The sequence below is a fragment of the Carettochelys insculpta genome, chromosome 20 (genome assembly GCF_033958435.1).
Source record: "Carettochelys insculpta isolate YL-2023 chromosome 20, ASM3395843v1, whole genome shotgun sequence".
NCBI classification, from domain to species: Eukaryota; Metazoa; Chordata; order Testudines; family Carettochelyidae; genus Carettochelys; species Carettochelys insculpta.
This window is the reverse complement of record NC_134156.1, coordinates 5,489,955-5,511,822: the sequence shown is the minus strand read 5'-3', so window position 1 is coordinate 5,511,822 and position 21,868 is coordinate 5,489,955. Positions and strand designations below refer to the sequence as shown.

At 50.9% G+C, this 21,868-nt stretch overlaps 1 protein-coding gene across 3 annotated transcripts in view; it reads right to left on the bottom strand.

Annotated features, from left to right (window-relative positions):
* SEPTIN9 (septin 9) overlaps positions 1 to 21,868 on the bottom strand; it is a 198,502-nt gene that overhangs the window by 124,840 nt on the left and 51,794 nt on the right. The window contains exon 1 of one of the 3 annotated variants that reach the window (XM_075014839.1): positions 8,956 to 9,004. The exons of the other annotated variants lie outside the window; for them this stretch is intronic. Coding sequence (XP_074870940.1) covers positions 8,956 to 8,989 — 34 coding nt within the window. The 5' untranslated portion in view covers positions 8,990 to 9,004. Of the gene's footprint in view, positions 1 to 8,955; positions 9,005 to 21,868 lie in introns of those variants that run through there. 3 annotated transcript variants of the gene reach the window in all.

Genomic DNA, 21,868 nt, shown 5'->3' with positions numbered 1-21,868 from the left:
CGTCTTATTGCTCAAGGTTGGTCTGGAAGACTGGTCCCCATAGACACAGGCCACACTGGTTACTTCCCAACAGCCCTGAATTAGGGAAGGTTTTGAGGAAGGGATAAGCCGATGCGATAATACCCCCGCACTTAGTTGCCACATGTTTCTCCCTCTCCTTTGCAGCTGGTTTCTAGTGGACATGCTCCTTTAAGACAAGGATAGGGTGACCACATTGCCTTATGGCAAATATGGGACACCAGCCTCCAGGGATGGGGGGCGTGCTGTCCTACATCAGCGCTCCTTGGCAATGGGGCCTGCTGTCCCACAGTGAGGCACTGGGGATGGGGACTCTACAGCCTCCTGGTGGGGAAGGGCAGGGAAGGGGGCAGCTGCCCCATGGTGGAGCTCACCAGCAGCGGGTGTTGCCATCATGGGGTCCTGGGGAATGGGGCAGCCGCCCTGCGGAGGCGCTCCTTGGCAGTGAGAGCTGCTGCCCTGCGGAACTGTGCAGCTGCCCTGCAGCAGGGTTCCCTGGAAGCGGAGGCTACTGCTTCTAGACCCCAGGTGCTGGGGAACAGGAGCCCCACCAAATATGGGACAATGTGCCCATTTTCTTAAAAAAGCCAGGACATCTGTGAGACAGCTTAACTAGGGGACTGTCCTGTAAAAACAGGCCGGGTGGTCACCTGAGACAAGGAGGAGCCGCAGGAAGAAGACAGGCCTTTCACGCGGCTGCCGAGATTACCTCTGACTACTTCAGTTTATACAACCACAGCGGCCCCCAGCTCCCCCACCCACATACACAACAGTTCTTTCCTCTCCGCCTGTCTGTGGCCAGCCGCCCCCTGCGCTCCCTCTCACGTTACACCAGGCAGCAGTGCCACGCTCCTTTCCTGTACAGCTGGCTCTGTCATTCCACAGAGCCGCACACCAACCCGCGGGGGAGTCTGCCTCTAGGGATGCTGCCCCTGCAGCTCCTTCAGCAGCGCGCTCATGACCTCTTCAACCCAGAACGCTTCCAGTCATAAATACGCCAGCAAATGGCTGGAGAGCTTCCTCCTTTATGGCTCCCTATGGCTTTGCAGCGAGGCTGTTTCCAGTCCCTCCTGCGACAGGCCAGTCTCCGGCTTCTCACCGCCCTATGGCGGTTCATCAGCGTTCACGCCCCACATGGCCAGGCCTGCCAACGGGGAGCTGGAGGGCATGGGGGCAGCTGTCCAAGAGCCCACTAGTTCAAAGGGGCCTGGGACTCCAGCCGCCACCAGTGCTGCAGTAACATCAGCAGCAGCCCTTAAATCACTGCCAGAGCGCCTCACTGCGATCTCCAGGCAGCCCTAAGGGCCAGAGGGGGGCAAAACACGCTCCAGGTGGAAACGAGGGCTGGCTGCCCACCATCCCACCCTTTCCTGGAGGGCGTACCAGCCTCTCCACCCTGCCTGTCTGCTCCCCTGGATGGGGCCATGCAGATCTGAAACACAAACTGAGGGCTGCCAATCCAAAGCCCAGAGGTCATGGGAATACAAGAGGGTGGAGCAGCCCCGGGGGGCAAATGGTATCATCAGCCTTTTAAGGAAAAGATTTTTTTTTTTTTTTTTTAAGAAAAAAAAATCCAAGGAGCCATAAGAACAATTCCTTGGTTATGCACCCACCCAGCTTCCTCTGCAAGAGGCAGACACAATAACGTTCCAAGGCACGCTTCTACCACAGCAGCTTTACCTCAGCAAGAAAGTAAGAGAAACAATGGCAGGAAAGAAAGTGAAAGGATGAGAAAAAATAAATAAATCTTTCCCCTGCACAGCTTTTGTACACAGCATGGAAGCAAACTGCCCAGCACCTCACTGAGAAACCTTCCGTAAGCAGCTAGGAGAAATGAGGTGCAGAGAGGGTTTGTTCTGTGTTTGTACAGGACCTAGCACAATGGGGTCCTGGGCCATGACTGCAGCTCTTAAGCATTGTGCTGCAATATAAATCATCATAATCAAGTGACTTGCCCCAGGTTGCATAGTGAGTTAGTAACAGAGCCAAATTAGAAAGCAAGTTCCTCGATTTTCAGTCCTGTATTTTAACCATGAGACCAGGGGTCAGCAACCTTTCCAAGGCGCAGCACCAGAGTTTGACCTTTTGACCTCTATGGACAGGCCGAGTGCCCGTGATACTTTTTAAAGTCACTAATAGTCCTACTTACAAACAGCTTCGTTAAATAAATGAAGAGGCAAAGCTTTACCCTTTATGTGCTGGCTGGTAACATTAGCTGGTCTTTTGTTAATCTATGTGCTGCATGAGGGAAGAAGGGTGGGGCTGAGCTCCCACCTCGCGTGCCGATGAAAATCGACTCGTGTGGCACCCGTGCCGGGGGCAGCTGATCCCTGCACTAGACAATACCTCTACTCCAAAAAACAGTGTGAGGTTGGCTAAGCAAAACAGGGACAGCAGGGGACATTGTTCTTCTATATGGCACTTTGTGTAACTCTTCATGCCATCAACTTCCATCTCTCCTGATCGCCCAATCCAGCCTCTTTATGCGTTCCTCGCCAATGTGCAGCCTGTTGGCTCACTCGTCCCACCACACGCCCCACTAGGTTATCTACAAGTTCCTTGTATAAGCAGCTGCTGCGTGAGTTTCAGCTGCTCAAAATCTCGCAGACCGCGGGAAGAATCCGGGCAACCACTGAACTAACACGGAGGCGTAGTGCGTGTCTCAACAGGAGCGTGGTAAGAAGGGTCTGGATAGACAGGATCAGAGCAATCCACAGCAGCCTGCCAATTCCTCCAGCAGCTGGTCGCTCACTGCCTCTGCTCTGCATTGTGCACCTAAACCCAGCCCCAGCCCCCACATGGGAAGGTGAGTCTCCCAGGCCTCTTCAGCCCAGAACTTCACACCCATACTCGGCAAGAGGAGCTAGACTATTTCCTCTCCTGCCTGTTGAATCTATGCTCTCTGGTGCTGTCGATGTTTGTGCCATTGGCACGTCGGCACCCTTCTGGCACTCAGCCAACAGCAAAGGCAACCAGTGGCCTGCACGCTTCTTGTTATGAGTATCCTCAATCCAGCTGCTGCACAAGTCACATCTGTCAAATAGCCTGGCAGTCTGGAGCTGGTGTTCACTGATACCGAGGGAGGGAAGACGGACAAAGGCAAGCGGTCCATGACACTGCGGGTGCCAGAAGCCACAAGGCGTGTCTGATAAAGGGCTTGTACAATAGGGTCTCAGAGTTATGAACATCAGGGCAATAAACTGAGCGGTCTGTCAATCACACACCTCATTTGGAACTGGGGGTATGGAATCAGGCAGGAGCAGAGACAATAGCAACAAAAGCAAATGCAGTGCAGTGCTGTGTGAAATATAAACCACTAATAAAAATGGAGGGAAAATTTAAAAAGAGGATTAGAGAGATTGGTTTTGCGGTTGTTTCACCTAAATCAAGATGGCTAGAAGCAGCGTTTTTCTTCTGCATAGCAGAGTTTCAAAGCTGGGTTTAGTTGGGACGTTTTGCAAGAAAAACCATGACGTTTTGTTCAGTGTTATGAATGTTTCAGAGTTGTAAACGACTTCCACTCCTGAACAGTCCATAAACTCTGAGGGTCTACAGGCCAGTGAATGGTCAATGGAGGGGACCTGTGTGGGGAAGAGAACGGCTGATGACCTGAAGAAGCAGAAGCTATACTTAGAAGAAAATATGTTCCCTGTGGCCGTAGCCTAGCATGGCGACCTGGGACCTGTTTGCAGGGTCTAGAGCTCCAGCCACTGGGCCACCCTTCCTCCCACAAACAAACAGTGCTGTAGAAAATTGAGTCCTGCATGCTTACAGACATGGAGCAATGCCCAAACAAGCCTCCCAGATGTGCCCACTCTGCCAGCCTTCTGCTGTAAAGCAGACAGGCCCGGTTTACAAAGGAAACATAACTCAAAAGGCACGTGCTAACCAGACATGTTATCCTAATAAGTTAATTCCACCAACTAAGAGGATCCCCAGGCTGCAGAAAAGCAGTAAGCCACTCTGCATGGTCAAAGGAGCAGGGTCAAACCCAGCAGAAGTTCAAGGTGTTGCTATCCAGCTCGGCTTCGGAGTAGCACTTAATGGAATATCAGGGATGGAGAGACCCAGGGAAGAGTGAGGACAGCAAGGGGGAAGCTGCCTGCCTGTCTCCCCTTCAACCAGGCCATTCCTTAAACTGTCAGTTCACTGAGGAGGGACCTTTGCTTCTCCCAGACTCGTAAAGTGCAACAAGGGACCTAGGGCAATGCTGGTACGAGAGGCCAGTGCTGTGCCATGTGGCAGAAGCAGCGAGTCTAAGCAAGCATTGCAGCATGAGTATGATATGCATCCTTGCGCCCGCACCATTGACTCGTCCCTGTTGAGAACAAGTTCTTCTCACTTAGAGACTCCTTGTGCTCCCATTTCTGCACACACAGCGTCCCCCCAGACTGGGGGTGGGCAGTGCAGAGAGAGGCTCAAATCCAAGATTTCTGCACAACAGTCCTGAGCACTTGGATGCCCCCTGTTCCGACCGGGCCTCTGCCCACGGAAGCCCTTCCATTGGTATAAGCAGCTTTCTGGGGAGTGGGGAGCCTGGCTCCCATAACGAAGGGGGGGATCCAAAGTCTGCTGGGAGCTGAATGGTGGCGTGGGGGCAATAGGTAGGCAGGACCCAGACGTTCAGCGGCAGCGTTTCCCCAGCAGCCGGGAAGGGAAAAACACAGAGCCAGCGAGATGGAAGGAGGCAGAGCGCTGTGCCAGGGTGATTTACAACCCTGCAACAGGAAGCGGAAATGGCTAAGCTGACATCCTGTGCCGGGGTCAGCAACCTTTCTGAGACAGAGCGCCAACATTTGACCTTTGACCTCTGTGCATGGGCAGAGTGCCGGTGAGACTTTTTAAAGTCGCTAATAGTCCTATTTGGAGCAGCTTCACTAATAAACAAACGAAGAGGCAGAGCTTTAACATGCAGGGGGTGGTTGGTAGCATTAGCTGGTGGTTTGTAAGTCCACAGGTGGTACGGCTTTGAGAAAGCTCCCAGTCGCCCCGGGGAGGAGGGGCAGGGCTGAGCTCCCACCTCACATGCTGATGAAAATCGGCACTAGTGCTGCTCTTGGCACCTGTGCCGGGGGCTGCTGACCCCTGTTCTGTGCAATCCACTCATCAGGTCCAACCCCTCAGGGGGAAAGCCGAGAGGTGGGCTGACTCGGGGGCCTTTGGAACCAGGTAAGAGTCACGGACATGGAAGCCGGGAATGCTTCTTGCTAAGAACTGGCCTGGCTTGCCCGGGGGACAGGAGGGAAGAAAAGGACTTGGAATGAGAAAAGTCATGGGTTTGAAAATAGCTTTGGGTCCGCTCGACAATGTGCTGTCATAAGCTGCTCTAAAAACCAGTGTGCTTTGGACAGGAAGCAGCTCCCCTCCATCCATCCATCAGCCCCTTAAATCAACCCTCCCTTGCGGTAGCTGTGTCATGTCTCGGTGCCACGTCTTGCTGTGGGCTTTAAGGTCACAAACTTTGCTTTTGTGTAAAATGGAGTTGCAGAGCCAAACTGCCTTCTTGCACACGCCGTGCGTCGGCTGCTCCCTTGCAGTAGTAGAGCAGCGTAAGCTTCATCTCCACGGGCATAGGCCTTCTATGCAGTATGTGCACCAGTCACACCCCGGCCACTGTGACGTCAACAAACAGCAAAGCGTCATCAGGAAACTCCTGGTGACGAGACCTGATCAGAGCCCCCCGTGCACAGGCATTGCATGGAGACAAGTAGATAGTGCTCATCTGCATTGATCTCTCCAGCACTCTCACACATATGGCAGGTTGCATTTCTTCAGCCACCACCCCGCTCATGCTTCCCCCACTATCTCACCCTTTGCAGCACCCCCAGACACTCCAATGCACCGCACAGCCTGTTGTGACAGCTGCTGTGCAAATATATAGACTCAGATGGCCCCTGTTCTGAAGGAGTTACATTCCGGTTGATTTTAAATTCTAAATAACCTGGCCAAGAAAGAAAAGTGAAAAGAAAATAATTGCGCACGTTTCCTACTAGCCTTATTCTCTGCAGAATCATAGAATCATGGAATTCTAGGGCTGGAAGGGACCTCAGGAGGTCATCTAGTCCAGCCCCCTGCCTAAAGCAGGATCAACCCCAACAGGAATGCAAGCAGAGCCAACCTTTGGACGTAGCAGTGAGACCCTACAGTACAGTGAAGACCCTTCAATCAGAATCAGCATTGTCCTTAATCGCTGGACTGTCAGTGCTTGGCTCAGGCTCCCTAATAACAGAGCTTCAGTACATCTAGTAAGAGCAGCGGACCCCACACACGCTATCACATTTCCAAAGGTCATTGCTAAACTCTGCCAGTGTAGACTCACTTCCACAGCTGCAAGGTTCCAAACAATGGTCTTGCCAAGAGCGCCTGCTTGGAATTTATTAGCGGGGCGATCATTGTCAGCCTCAGAGAATAACAGAATCATAGACTCCTAGGACTGGAAGGGACCACAGGAGGTCATCTAATCCAGCCCCCTGCCTAAACCAGGATCAACCCCAACTAAACCATCCCAGCCAGGGCTTTCTCAAGCTGGGACTTAAAAACGTCTAGGGATGGAGATCGCATCGCCTCTCTTGGTAACGCATTCCAGTGCTTCACCACCCTAACTACTGAAATAGTTTTTCTAATATCCAACTTTTATCCCCCCTCTGTAACATGAGACCATTGCTTCTTGTTCTGCCATTCATCACTGCTGAGAACAGTCTCTCTCCATCCTCTTTAGAGCCCCACTGCAGGAAGTTGCAGGCTGCTGTCAAATCTCCCCTCACTCTTCTCTTCTGCAAACTACATAAGCCCAAATCCCTCAGCTTCTCCTCGTACGTCATGTGCCCCAGCCCCTTAATCATTTTCATTGCCCTCCACTGGACCCACTCCAATGCATTCACATTTCTTCTGTACTGAGGGGACCAGAACTGGATGCAATACTCCACATGTGGCCTGACCATTGCCAAATAGAGGGAAATACCACTTCTCTAGATCTGCTGGAAATGCCCCTCCTACTGCACCCCAATATGCCATTAGCCATCTTGGCTGCAAGGGCACACTGTTGACTAAACAGCCTCAGTTCAAGACAGCAAACTTTGATCTCCCTATGACTGGGCAAATTGTGTTACATTATTTCAAGCTACGGCCACACTGTAGCTGTAGCCCTACAGATTACGCATGGGATCTTTACTTCCAGTGGAGCAGACTTGTTCTCCTCAATGCTTTTCCAAAGAACACTCTTTGTTTTGCACACGTATGGTTTCCTAACAACAGCTGTCAATCCTTTCCATTCACACCTTGCAACCTCTGATATTTCAAGCACAACCCTCCTTGATCACGTAGCAACATTCTAGGCCTGCAGTGGAGAGAATGGGAAAGGTGTTCAAAGGTGATTTTGGAAGAAAACAATGTGGTTTTGAATATGAATGTGCATATCTCAAATGTGCATTATGCAAAATGGAACACGTGACCTATCATTGGAGAGGTTGTGATCCCCGAGTGTGTATATTCTAGTTGTGTGCACGTATCATACCTGCGTCTCAAGTTGGAAATGTAGTATAAGCGTGTTTATTGATCTAGGTGGGCTAGTGAAAGCCATTAGTGGTACCTAAGGAACTTAGGCGCCTGGTGCAAAAGAAAATGATCTGTAGATAGTCTTGTTTTTTTCTGTGAGCCTGGACTATGGTTCGTCCTACAAAAACAGGTGACCATCCCGCTGGTGCTGGGATGCGTCTTGAATTTTGCACTTTTCTATAAAGGGTGGGGAACTGAACAAAGAGTTCCCACCCCGGGGAAATTCTATAGAAGAAATGTAAAGCAAACAATGGTGTTCTTCCGCTGGCTTCGCAGACTGTGCCCCAACCCAAGAGGGTACATGAAAAGACCTGGAAACAAAAAGGACTCTGGAGAGGGGTAGAGGTGAGCTGCAGGACTCACGTAAAAAAAAAAACACAACTTGAAGTAAGTACTAGGAAGAGACATGATGATTTGTAACAATTTTCCTCAGGGTATGTCTACACTAGCAGGTGTTGTCGACAAAGCTGCCTTTCGGTCAGCAAACGGTAAGTGTGTACAAACTGCAATGGGACTTTTGTCGGGAAGAACATCCTGTTTTGACAGAAAGAGACTTCCAGTCCTGGGACTTTTTTCTTTTCCCCTCCCTTTATAGTCGACAAAGAGCCAGAGTAGACATTGCTGTTTGTTTTGTTGACAGAACTGCCATCCATCAGTATCCCACAATGCCTGCCCTGATGGCTGTGCTCAGTGTTTTGATCTCTGCTGCCTACCAGGCACGCATCCCTCACCTTTGGGGAACAAACACACAGCATATCATTGGACTGCTCTTGTTCTGCCTTGCACTAGGAACACAGCAGCAAGCAGACTTGCAGCTGCAGGGGCAGGACCATTTTCAAACTGGCTGGAGAAAGCTAGGCGCCACATTCCACACAGAGGCCCCTCCTGATAAATACACAGTCTGACTTTCAGATCCACTGAGCACCTGACAGTGCCCTCGACCATAACAGGAACTGAAAATTGGCCCAGCTGTTAGAATGCAGAACCACAGACACTGATGGAAATCTTGCCTAAGATTTGGCCTCTAGTTTGCTAGAACTATGGCTGCTGGTTTAGAAAACATTTGAACTTTCCTTACACGCTGTGGGGTGATTTCTCTATAGATTTAATGCAGCACTTGTTGGCAGACTAATGACCTTCACTGGGTGGCTATTTGTATACAATATATCCCAAGGGCCATAGCACGATACAGCTAAATGAAGAGAAATGCATAAGCCATACTTTGAACCTCAGTAGGACTCCTCTCAGAGGGGTAGCCCTATCAGTCTGTAGCTTCACACAACAAAACAAAAACAAGCAGTCCCCTAGTTCTTTAAAGACTAAATAAAGTTACTCCCTAGAAATAAATGCAGCTAGCTCCAGAGGGACTCCAGTGTCACTGACCTGCTTGGGACAGCTGTGCTTCCACGAAAATCATTCCCTATGCATCCATGATTTCCCATTGACTCAGAGCGCTTTAGGCCTTGCCTCCAAGTTCTCTGCTTCCCCTCCTCACAGCTTGTGTTTTGCTTCCCCTGAAGAAAGTGAGTGAACATCAGGAGTTGCTGGTAGCAGCTAAGCCACTTACTGAGGCCAACTGTTTCTGTAACCAAAAGCATAGTTTTGCCTGTTATGTCCTTAAACATTGCTGAGCTCTCTCGAACAGATGTTTTCAAATCTGGGAGTGTAACACACGGAGCTTCCTGCCATGTTTCGGTGAAGCGCTCCTCAGCTCTGGCTGTGAAATCCCTGTCACGGGAAGATTTTAAGAAGGGAGTTAGACAAACACTTCTCAGAGCTGTACTTGGCCCTGCTTCGGTGTGGGGGATGCACTGTGCCCACTGACTCCATTCCCCTGAGCAAGCTGAGGATTCCCGTGGCAGTTCCCAGAGGCAGACTGTACACTTTTGTTCACAAGCAGGAAGTCGATAGAGCAGAGGGCTGACCCGTCTATATGCAGGACAGCAAACACCCCCAGCTAGGCCTGGTGCGCGTCACAGCCCAAGGCAGGCATTCACAGCCTCACTGTTGTGCAGCTTTTCCACGCTGCTCATTGAAATCTCCGTCTCGAGAAGGGTAGCCCAAAGAAGGGAACACAGCGGTCGTCCCTTGTGAAAGACCTACCACTGGTGCTCCGACTGCACCCCTCACTGGCCTACCTAGGCACCCAGCACAGTAATCAAAGCTTCCAGACTGGCTGTTCACAGTGGGCCCTACTCCTGCCACATGAACATTCAGACATTTAAAAGGTGTCTGCACAGGGACCTGCAGCAGGGAGGATCCCAGAGCCCAGGCTCCACTTGGCATCTGAACACCGACACTTCAGTTAAATAGCCCCTGAGCCCAAGCCCCAGAACCTCAGTTAGCTAGCACAGGGCAGCTGGGGTTGTTTAATAGTAGTGTAGACATACCCTCGACTCAGATGCTACCTGATTTGCTTTTACACCATTCTTGGTCATTCCTCAGCTTCCACAACAGCAGGCTGGTCTCTTAGGTGGGGGCTGTGATAGGTCAGGTCACAGGTGCACTGGGCCTGCCAGCCTGCTCTGTGGGGCTCCCCACCACCCTGTCCAGCCGGGCGAGAAGCACTGGTCTCCCCCAGCCAAGGCGCAGAGATGGAGTAACCACCCCCTATCCCCTGGACCCCAGAGAGGACCAACCCCCTGAACAGATCTGTCTGACTCCATACAAAAGTTTTATACACAGACCACTCATAAGTTTGCTCTTTTTGTCAATGAGAGAAATGCACAGTTGCTCCGCCCCTCCGTCGGGTAACGGCTATTTACAATGGGCTGGACAAGAACCACAAGTGTTAAACTCAGTATAAAAAGTAAGATTTACGTGATTGCCAGTAAAAACAGACACATCAAAACACGTTACTGAGTCACAACGAACAAACCACACCAGCGACTCCCAATACACTAACAAACCGGGTTACACGCAGATTCGTACCCTAAGAGTTGTTCTCATCTTTCCCAAACTCGACAGCCTCCTCCCTTGAGCTCAGTCCTGAAGACGCCCCCGGCCCCGGAGTGCAGGTTGCATTACTTTGCTGCAGGTCTGTCTTCTGCTCGCTGTCTCCAGCTGTCTGGAGCATGTCTTCAGGCTGCCGTGGTGGGGGCCACTGCTCCCTCTTTCCCCGGTGGGAGGAACCCAGTGCCAGCTGTCACTTCCCTGGCGCTGTCAGTGAGTGGCAGGCGGAGTGCACACGGGGGCGCTCTGGGCTCCTCGCTGCATCGCCCTGCACCATGCTTGGGAGGGACCCAAAAGTGGGACCTGAGGTGAGTGCCCAGCAGCTGGTTCACTGAGCAGTCCTGGGGGCAAAGCTGGGCTGGACAGACAGCTCCTGGCTGGGCAAGGAAGCGGGGAGGGGCCTCCGGCGCCACAGTCCTGGGCTGGCGAAGGAGCTGCTGGAGGGTTGTGCCTGCCTGTTAGCGGGAGCACAGTGCAGCTCCCAGCACAGCACAGCACAGCACAGGGGCATTGCGAGGAGACGGGCTGGCAGCAAGTGAGGCGAGGGACAGTGGAAGGGGCTGGGGTGAGGGAGGAAGCAGAGAGGTGTAGCGGGAAGAGGAAGAGGGGGTATGGCTGAGGTTATAAAGGGGAGGGGGAGTGGGGAAGCTGCAAGAGGGGGTCCCAGTGGTTTCGGACTGGTGCAGCACAGGGGCTGCAGGAGGGAGGTATGGAGTGGGGTGGGGGCAGTTCCTTTCCAAGAGGTGCCACCTTGGCCCCGCGACGACTTCCTTGCTTTCTTGGATAACCAACCTCCCACCCTCCCAGGGCGCAGAGTGGTGAGCAGGGGAGCTGTCCCCACGCAAACCCCACCCTGGCTGGCCTGGTGCGGGATGGGGAGACAATATTCTAGAATACCCCCATGAATATCCCTTCAGCACTGATAACTTCTCATCAGGCCAGCGTTTGCAATGACTGTAAACAAAAGCCAGGGACAGAGTCCAGGGGAAGGTGGAATATGTTTACCTGCATCAGTTTTCGCTCATAGCCAGTTATATGTGGCTGTGAGTCAGGCAGGCAACCCCGGCAACCTCCTGATATACGCGGCTCAGCAACGTTTGCATAGGACCCCAAGGCAGGACGTACATGGTAGGTTTAAGAATATGCTTCCTTGAAGTCTTGTGACTATAGAAGTGATACAGATGTAACAATTGTTGGTAGGAAAGTTTGATGTAGTGTTTATATCTGGGACAAACTAAAAATTGATTGCAAAGCCGAACAGGATATACTTTGGCTTACATATGAGAAAGAACCAATTCTACCCGTGCAGTTAAGTACTTCGGCTGTAGCTGCCACAAACGGGCAAGCCCTGCTAGTTTTAGATAAAAGAAGCAGCAACCCAACCTTTGACTAGAAAGGCAAACTTCACACCCAGTGAGGTTCAGACAAACGCAGGTAACTTTTGATTCCCCAGTTTTACAGCCCTTTGAACTAGCGGGTTCTGGCCGGCACCGGTGGCATCAGATGTTAGAAGCCTGCATGACAGGGCAACTCTTGTAAGTCAACTCAAAGCATTCCTTATCCCATGGGAGAACCTGCTTGCAGGAGGCAAGCAGTTATGGATGTCCAAGCTCTCCATGTTGTAAGGAACGGGCTCAGATAAGCAACTAGATTTGTCATCACCAGTCCTCATGGAACTTTGCTAACTGCCACTGTCTGGGCTTGCAGGAGAGCCTGGAAGCTTGGAAAAAGCAGCATCCTCCCCCACTAAAGCCAAAGAGCAATTTGATTGTCTCTGGCCACTTAGCGTTCCCTCCCATGCCTGGGAAAGCGGAAGCTACACACTGCTCAGCGCTTGCTCTTTGCTCGCTGCTCACATTTGATAGCAAGCGCCTGCTGTGCTCACTCTGCTCGTAACGAACAGCAACAGAAAACACCCTCCTTTGCCAAGGGCTCCACAAGCCCTGCTTCCTGCCAGCCCCAGGAGACGTCTGAAGCGCCAGCTTTGCCAGCAAGGGAGGGAGACGTGCAATGAGCGAGCAGAGGTGAGCACTGGCGAGAAGCAACTCCATGCCGAGGTAGGGATGTTAGCAAAGAGAGGGCAAAGGTCAAGCTCGGCTTTGACTCGCTCTGCTTGGACAGGCCCAGGGTCATGGGCCTCCTGCGTGCAACGTGACGTGTGGATAAAACTTTATTAAAAACGATCCCCTTGGTCGCCTCTCCCCACAGGTCAGCGAGAAGTCAGAAGCCCAAAGGCCTTTGGAGTGCCAGTCTTGTTGCAGTGGTGAACAGACCAATGCCTGAATACCTTTACATAGCTCAGCCTAAAGCTTTTGTGCTCCCTAAATCCGGCAGCTCAGCCACTGACAAGCCTGTGCCCCTTTCCTCTACCAGCATAAATAACTGCACATTTAAACCTCAGCCTCTCTCAAGTCCTGGCCTTTCTCAGCTGGCATGTCAGGCCCGGCTTGCAAAACACAGAATACTGACCGTCTGTCTATACTAAAAAGCTGTTAGGCAAAACTAACGCTCATGTAAAACTCCGGCCAGAAACCTTCCCCTCCCTCTCTAGTATTTGCTGGGGCAAATCTTTGGCTGTTTATTTTGGTTTTGGGTTTGGTGTTTTTTTTAAAGTACCTGAGAATGACAAAAGCTTTGTCACTCAATTGCCAATGCAGACAAAGTAACAGAGAGGCAGCCCTGTTAGTCTGTATTCTAGCAAAACAAACAGGCAGCCGTGTAGCACCTTAAAAACTAACAAAATAAAGTATTAGGTGATGCGCTTTTGTGAGGCAGAGCCACTTCTTCAGAGCTGGAGATACGGGTCTGCCCCACGAAAGCTCGTCACCTAATAAATTATTTTCTTAGTCTTTAATGTAGACAAAGCCAGAGCACAGGGAGGCCATGGGGCAAGGGAAAGCAAGAGGGCTCCTGCAGCTGAGTGCCTGATAAATGCTTCAGCGTCTAAGCAGGAGAAAATGACAAAACCGTGATGGCCAAAGTAGGCCACTAACTGGAGCTCTCTCGCTGCCAGGAGAGTCTGCGGAGCCAGGGTTCGGGACACATGTGGGCTTGAGGAGCTGGTTTCTGCCTCCTCCTGAGTGGCCCTGGTGATGCGGTGGGCGCTGGACACATCCAGCTAACGCAACGAGCACACTGCTGCACGAACCATGAACGTACCATGAGGCATCAGCTGGCAGCCGGCTCCTGCTTGTGGCAGGGAGTGCTCCCTTCACAGGGGCGTGTGCGCTCCACTCCATGCACAGGCTGGGGTCTCACATGGGAGCAGGGGGCATCCTGATGAATGTATCTCAGACCCCACCACCTGCCTGGGCTCTCCAGAATGGATCAAAGGTTGAGTCAGGGATATTTGTTCACACCTGCAGTCAAATCCCCACACCTCTTGTAAGGAGGGACTGCTGCCTTCTTTCACTCCCCAGAAAGTCCTACTAAATAGCCTGAAAATGAGGGTGCTGGCAGCAGAGGACTTTGGGGTTTCCAGCTGTACTCATGAGAGGATCTTGAAGTGCTCTAGAAAATGAGGTAAGCAGTGAGGTGGCAAAGTTTGCAGATGACACCAAGTTGTTCAGGACAGTCAAAACCAAAAGGGATTGTGAAGAACTACAAAAAGATCTCAGCAAACCGAGTGATTGGGCAGCAAAATGGCAAATTAAATTTAATGTGGGTAAGTGTAAGGTAATGCACATTGGAAAAAATAACCCAAATTACACGTACAACATGATGGGGTCAAATTTAGCTATGACCGATCAGGAAAGGGATCTTGGAGTTATAGTGGATAGTTCTCTGAAGACATCCACACAGTGTGCAGCGGCGGTTAGTAAAGCAAATAGGATGTTAGGAATTATTAAAAAAAGGGATAGATAATAAGAACAAAGATATCGTACTTCCGCTATATAAAACTATGGTACGCCCACACCTTGAGTACTGCGTGCAGATGTGGTCTCCTCACCTCAAAAAAGATATATTGGCATTAGAAAAGGTTCAGAAAAGGGCGACTAAGATGATTAGGGGTTTGGAACGGGTCCCATATGGGGAGAGGCTAGAGAGACTGGGACTTTTCGGTCTGGAAAAGAGGCGATTGAGGGGCAATATGATAGAGGTATATAAAATCATGAATGGTGTGGAGAAAGTGAATACAGAAAAATTATTTACCTTTTCCCATAATACAAGAACTAGGGGACACCAAATGAAATTGATGGGTAGTAGGTTCAAAACTAATAAATGGAAATTTTTCTTCCACAGGTTGACTGTGTGCTGTGTGAACTCCTTGCCGGAGGAGGCTGTGAAGGCCAGGACTCCATCAGGGTTTAAAAAAAGAGCTCGATAAATTTTTGCAGGTTAGGTCCATAAATGGCTATTAGCCAGGGGTAAAGTATGGTGCCCTAGCCTTCAGTACGAGGGCAGGAGATGGATGGCAGGAGATAAATCACTTGATCATTGTCTTCTGTTCTCCTTCTCTGGGGCACCTGGCATTGGCCACTGTCGGCAGACGGGATACTGGGCTGGATGGACCTTTGGTCTGACCCAGTATGGCCATTCTTATGTTCTTATGCTTCTCTCTGGGTATCAGGCTCATTTTACAGCTGGGGAAATCAAGGCATGAGTGACAGAGCCTGGAAGAGACTCCAGGAGCCCAACCTCCCAGGGCCCTGCTGTAGCCACTAGAGCACTGCAGGGCGGATGTGGGTTAAACCGAGGCTTGACAGTAAAAAAATAAAAGACATTAGCCAAGAAGTGCCAATTCCAAAACAAACCTGAAACGACCAGCACATATCAGTGTAGAGGAGAGGGGCCCAGGTCGGCCACAAAGAGCTGGGGCCAAGTTCACAATTGGTAGAGGATGACAGATAGGAAATGAGGGGTCTCCCACTGCACTTTTCAGCCCCTCATTAACGTACACAAACAGAATGCACACAGCTAGGGGCACGCACTCACCAACACGTGCATGAGCACAACATGCCAGCACACACTACACCCTACGCTGTCCTTGGGGTGAGGTAGGAAAGCAAAGGGCCAGCACCGGAGAGGGTGTCTCGAACGACGCGAACAGGCTCACTTCCCGACACAGCACGTACCGCCTGCTGTTTGGGGTTCTCTGCCCTCCTAGGCCACCACGAAAACAAAAATCAGTGTAGAAAGGGCAGCCAGAATAGCTGGATGTGGCACTGCAACATCAGACCACGAGATTAGTCCAGAAAACAGGCATGGTAACGTTTGATAATAGGAAGCGGCGTTTTCCTCGTCACGTTGTATGCAAGTCTCACGGTTTTGCACAAATTTGGGGTTTGCCTCAATTCTCTGTGCGTTGCACCAATGCCTAGATGGCAGAAGCAAGGACGTGTGACTTTTCCTGAGCCCCTCTGGACAGGAAAGGTGGCTCCAGCGGCCTGCACCTTAGCTGAACCTGTGGCCAATCTCCTTCCTAACCAGAGACCCAGGAGAGGGATGCAATCAGGTGACATTGCCTCAGAGGCAAAGACTGGAGGAGGGGCACGGCTCAGTCCAGGCAGCTGGAAGTGGCTGGCTTGGGGCCACAGGAAATGAACAGCAATAAAACAGAATCTTCCTGAGCACGAGATCACTATGGGAGCAGGACAATGTCTCTGGCTGGGTTAAAAACCCTCAGCGAGGAGGATTATTAAAAGCAGGCTGGACAAAGCACCAGCACATATACACCAGGACAGAGCCAGGGTAAGATAGCTGGGATTTTCCATCTTTAACTTCCAAGATTGTTTTTCTCTGCCAGAACTCCATGTTGGGATTTGGGGGTATCCTGAGAGCTGGGGTAACTGGAGGCCAGACAGGTCGACCTGGAGGAACGCCTGGGATACTGAGGAAACTGATAACAGAAGTGTATCCAGTTGTGCTGGCTGTTCATGGTGCCAGCCAGAGAACAGTACAGGTGGGCAATCACTAGTATCGTTCCCTCTCTCTTTAGCTCAGATCCCCTCTCATATCCCTCACTAACTCTCTTGTTTCTTCCTCCTACATATGGATCTCCAGCCCTCTGCCCGCTTCTCCATGGCTGTACGATCCAAGCCTGGGGGTGGGGCTCAGGCAGCTTTTAAAGGCATTCCACAAGGCTCACATGAGCAAACGCCGTGCTTCCACAAGAAACTGGCAGGAGGCACGCTGCAAAGCCACTGGGAAGAGCTTTGGCGTGTTATATATTTGCAAGTACAGCACATTCATAGATCTGGGGCAGGGGGTGGAAAACAGGCCCCTTTCTTAGCCGGTTGGACCCTCCATTTAGCCTTCTTTCTCCACCTTCCCCTTTTTCCATCACCTGCTCCTTCACCACCCCTCCCCCTCACACACACACATACAGATTCACCGCACCCTGGAGCATTGGGGGTTTATATCTGGAAGAGTGCATCAGCTATTTCTTTTGCCATGAATTATGAGAAGGCACATTCCCATAAAAATGCTTGGGGTTTCAGAGCTTGTCCTGGGATCCTATTGAGAAGCTCACACTGCCATCTACTGGCACCAAACCAGCATAGAAACACAGCCTGGGAATTTTCTTTGTGTTATTTTCCTATTTCTTAGGGATTCCTCCCGTCATGGTCTCCTTGGCCCCCCAGACAGCTTGATCAGGCAACAGCATTCTGGCTACGCCCTCTGTCCATTCAGGCCTCTTCCAGACAAATGCATATGTCACCACAGGTCTACTTCCATGCTCCCCTTCTCCCCACACAAGCCTTCCCAGGCCCCAGTACTCAGGACCCACTGGGAGTGGACAGTAAGGGTATGTCTATATTTACGTGCCACGATCTATCTTCTGGAGATTGATTTTGCCGTGTCAGTGAAGACACTGCAAAATCGCTACTTCTGAGCTTGGCCGTTGACACTGGTACTCTACTCCACCATGTGGAGGAAGGGACATCAGCATGAGCCCGAAAAGCCTTGCTTTACACCAGGGAACACAGTCGATCCCGATACGTCAGTTTGAGCTATGCTAATGATCTCACTAGAATTGTGTATCTGGGATCAACTTTGATCCCCTAGTGTAGTCCAGGCTTCACTTTCACACATACAAAATGAGAAGGGATTTCTTAGGAAGCAGTACTACAGAAAGGGATCTGTAGCTGTAGCGGCCTACAAGCAAAGTATGAATCAACAGTGCAACACTGTTACAACAAAACCGAACCTGATTCTGGGATGCATCAGCAGGAGCGCTGTGAGCAAGACACGAGAAGAAATTCCCCTGCTCTACTCTGTGCTGATTGGAGTACTCAGCTGGAGTGTTGCGTCCAGTTCTGGGCACCGCATTTGAGCAAAGATGTGGAGACCCTGAAGAGGGTCCAGAGAAGAGCAACTAAAACGATAAAGAGGTCAAGAAAATATGACCTATTTTATAGGGAGGGTTAAAAGAATTGGGTTTTCTTGGTTCGGAAAAGAGAAGGCTGATAGAGAGGACATGATAGCAGCTTTCCAGTACCTAAAAGGGTGTTACAAGGAGGAGGGAGAAGAATTATCTTCCTTAGCCTCTGATGAGATGCCAAGAAGCAACGGGCTTAAATTGAAATGGGAGGGAGGTTTGGAGTGGACGTTAAGAAGAGTCTCCTGGTGGGGGGGTTAAGGACTGGAATAAATTGCCTAGGGTCCATCATTGGGGATATTTGGATAAATATCCAGCCGGGATTATACAGCTGGTGCTTGCTCCTGCTGTGAGCGCAGGGAACTAGACTTGATAATGGCTTCTTGAGATCTCTTCCAGTTCTCTATGATTCTGCCCCCTGACCCCTTCCCTGAGCAGCCTGGCCAGGAAACACCTCCATCCTCTCCCCCTCATTCATCACCACTTGGCACCTTGCTGCTGCCTCCCAGCCAGCTGAGCCCAGGGTGCACTGCATCCAGGATCCAAACACATAGGGCATGTGTGGGGGGGAGGAAGAGGTAGGGCAGTGGAGCCCTGGTGTGCCCAGGCAGGGCCTCTGGCTGCCGGGAAGAGGGGCTGGCTGAAGGGGAAGTGGAGGGACAGGGCTAGCTGGAGATTGGGGGAGGGGAAATCCCACTGTGGGTAGAAGGGGGTGGTCCACATTTATTTAAAAAAAAAAAAAAAAAAAAAAAAAAAAAAAAGGCACACCCATGCCACAAATTCCTGCCTCAGGGACTGTGGGCTCATTTCACCTTTAGCCAGTCAGTCAGTCTCCTTCGCACTCCTGCACCTTGACGACACCAGTGGTCCTCAGCGCATTATCTGGGAAAATCCTGTTGCGTGACGCACATCAGCCAGAGCCAGACTCTCCTCCCCTCCGGAAAAGGCAAGAAGTACAGTGCTGTCTGCCCCACGGCGACGCTCCCAGGTTAGGCTGTGAGCAGAGGGTTTGTGTTCATCCCACCCCCCCACACCCAACCATTCACATCTGTGACTCAGGGCTTGAAACATGCAGCCTGAGGGAGGGAAAAGAAAAAGAAAAAAAGACTCTGAAACTAATAAAAACCACGTGTCCTCCCAAAAGAGAGAGAGGGTCTCCCGCCGGTGACCAGGGCCAGAGGGGAGAGGAGGGTTGGCCAGTAATGGGGAGGAAGCTGCAGGCCTCAAGGAACCCGCAGACCAGGAAAGAGGGAAACGGCATGTGGGTGGAGAGCTGTGCGGGAGGCCCCTCAAGCAGAGGATCACTTTAAACAAGCACCACCGTTGTTGGGTGCTCCTTGGAGGCACCTTGGCTGGATCTCCAGAAGCCTGTGAGATCTGCTAGTGCTCAGGCCCTCAGAAGTGAGGCTCAAGGTGTCTCCAGCAGGGCAGCCCAAAGCAGAGGCCTTCTTTTCATGCTTGGGCCTGTGCTTCACCCTACAGCAGTACCTGCTCCTCATTTGCCCACTTTCCAGCAGTCCCTGGGCCTTGCCTGCTTTGGAGGAAGGAAGTTCTGGGAATCTGATGTGATGGATGGGCCCGGAGAAATGAGCAACATGCTTGGCACACAGCCACTTTGAACCTGAGTGAGTTGCTATTACACCCAAGTGTGTCATAACAGACCCTGGTAGTTCTTCAGGGCCACTTTTGTGGCTGCTCTACCAGACAGCCAGGAACACAACCCCGAGAAAGTTTTTCTGTGCTGTCCCAAGGCATAAACCTCCCACCAGTTCATGGTTCTGAACCATGATCCTGAGCCTGGCCTGTGGTCAAATCAGCCTCCTGATGGGGATTTCCCTGGGTATAGCTGGGTGAGCAATTATGCTTGTTAGACCCCTAACTAATTTGCACATAGCCTGACAGTTGCTCCAAGAAGTTTCTGTTTAATCCATCATAATTAGTAAGAATCTTACATTGATATAGCACAGCTTTGCAAAACTCTCATGGCCCTTTACCAGCCAGCCACCAAAGCAACTTGCTGGCCATTTATCATGGTAATTATGCAGAAGGGCCTCACCTGTCAAATTATATGTAGTTTCCCCAGGGAAGGTGAAGGTGTTTGCAAGGCACTTGGAGAATCTCTCCTCTTTAATTATCTCCAGTGGGCTTTGTGAACTTTATACACAGGGATTTTCCTGGCCAGCCACTCAAATGGCAGCCACGCTGGGGATGAAAAATGGCACGAGATACGTCTCTGGAGGGTAGCTATGTTAGTCTATAACTTTAAAAACAAGAAGCAGCCCAGTGGCACCTTAGAGATTAACACATTAGGTCATGAGCGTTTGTGGGTAAAACCCACTTCATCAGACGAAAGCTTCTGACCTAATAAGTTTGTTGGTCTTTAAGGGGGTCATGGGACTGCTTGTTGTTTTTAGCGGATACAACATTAAGGCTTGTCTTTGTTGCACAATGGGGCTCCAGTTCAGGAGAGTGACTCAGAAGCTCTACTGCAATCATGAGTAAGGGAGGCTGTGATCCCAAAACAGCCGGGCATGGCCATGCCCACACTCCGCCTCCAGGCCCCAGCTTCAGCTGTGCGCCTGTGCTCCAGGGGCTAGGCCCATGCTGCATGCCTTCCTGGGGTTGGGCTAGGGGGAGGGAGGGGCTGTTTTCCCCCCTCAGCATTCAAGGGCAGAGCCAGCCTGGGGCTCTGGGTTCTAAGGGGGAAATGGCAGGGCTAGCCTCCCCCAGCCAGTGGTCTGCACGCCCCCCATGGGTGCTGCAATATTGATAAATAATAATGATTCGCCTTTGTTTAGGACAGGTGGCAAGAAAGCATACGAGATCCCATTCAAACCACAAGAGAGATTAGGCCTTTGGCAAGGCCATGCTGCTCTTGCAAACCAAAGCCATAGGCTCTTTGGTAAGCAGAGCAGTCAGAGCATCTCTCTCGTGACTCTCATTTGTAGCTGCTGAGTTTCCATGGGCAGGCATCCATCCAAGCACAGACAGGCTATTATTCCCTTTGCTCAGGTGGAAGCACTGAGGCACAGATCCTTCACACAGGAAGTCCTCTTCAGCGCAAGGAATTGAACCTGACCTCATGCATCCCCGGCTAACGCCTCTAACAACTGAGCTATCTTTCCTCACTCTACGCCAACTGGAGAAGGTATGATTGAAAGCAGGCCCCTTCTATATAGGTCAGTGGTGTCCAATAGGAATTCAAAGCTCACCGCACTTGTGGTTGTCATTCGTCACATTATATAATACAAAACTTCCTTAAAGAACATAAGAATATTGGTAGGTATTCCATACTTAATATGTAACACTGCCAAGCAAATAGTTATCTGTGTATGAATTGCAGAACACAAGTAGTTAGAAAAATAAATACCTTCTGGCCTTTGGAGTCACACAAAACTGTGAGATGACGTAATAATCACAAGTACAGCATCACAACTCATTGCAGCAGAGCAAGCCTATGGAAAGGCTTTGAACCCCTCGTTGCCTGTAACAACCGCTCCCGGGTGCAGCTGGGACTGGGACAGTTCCAGCTGTTCCCTGTGAATAGCTCGCAGACAGCAGCACTGCCCCCACCTTTTTGCCAACCCCCATCCTTGCGAGGTCCTGAAGTGCTCCCTTTCAGCACAGACAGTGTCAGTACTCACAGGGGTTCCCCTCTGGCAGGCCGGTTGTCTTGCCTGCCTGTATTTGCAGTGCCTTTATTGACCCTATGCAGTGAGTAGCAAACATATGGGACGGCCTCTGATGTAGGTGACATAACCTGACGCTAGGATTTATCACATGAGCTGCTTCTCTTCTCTTTAGTGCATTACTGCGTACCGACAGCATTAGCTACAGCTGTGGGTAGCTAGTGGAGAAGCCAACAGCAGGACACACAGACCTTGAGCTTCTGGGATTGCGAAAGCCACAGAAGACACGTCTTGACTCAGACATACTTCCCCAACTACGTACTTGTTCCTTAAATACTCAGCATCTTGGTATGCTGGACTCTGGAAGGACTTTGGCTGCATTAGAAACTTTCTC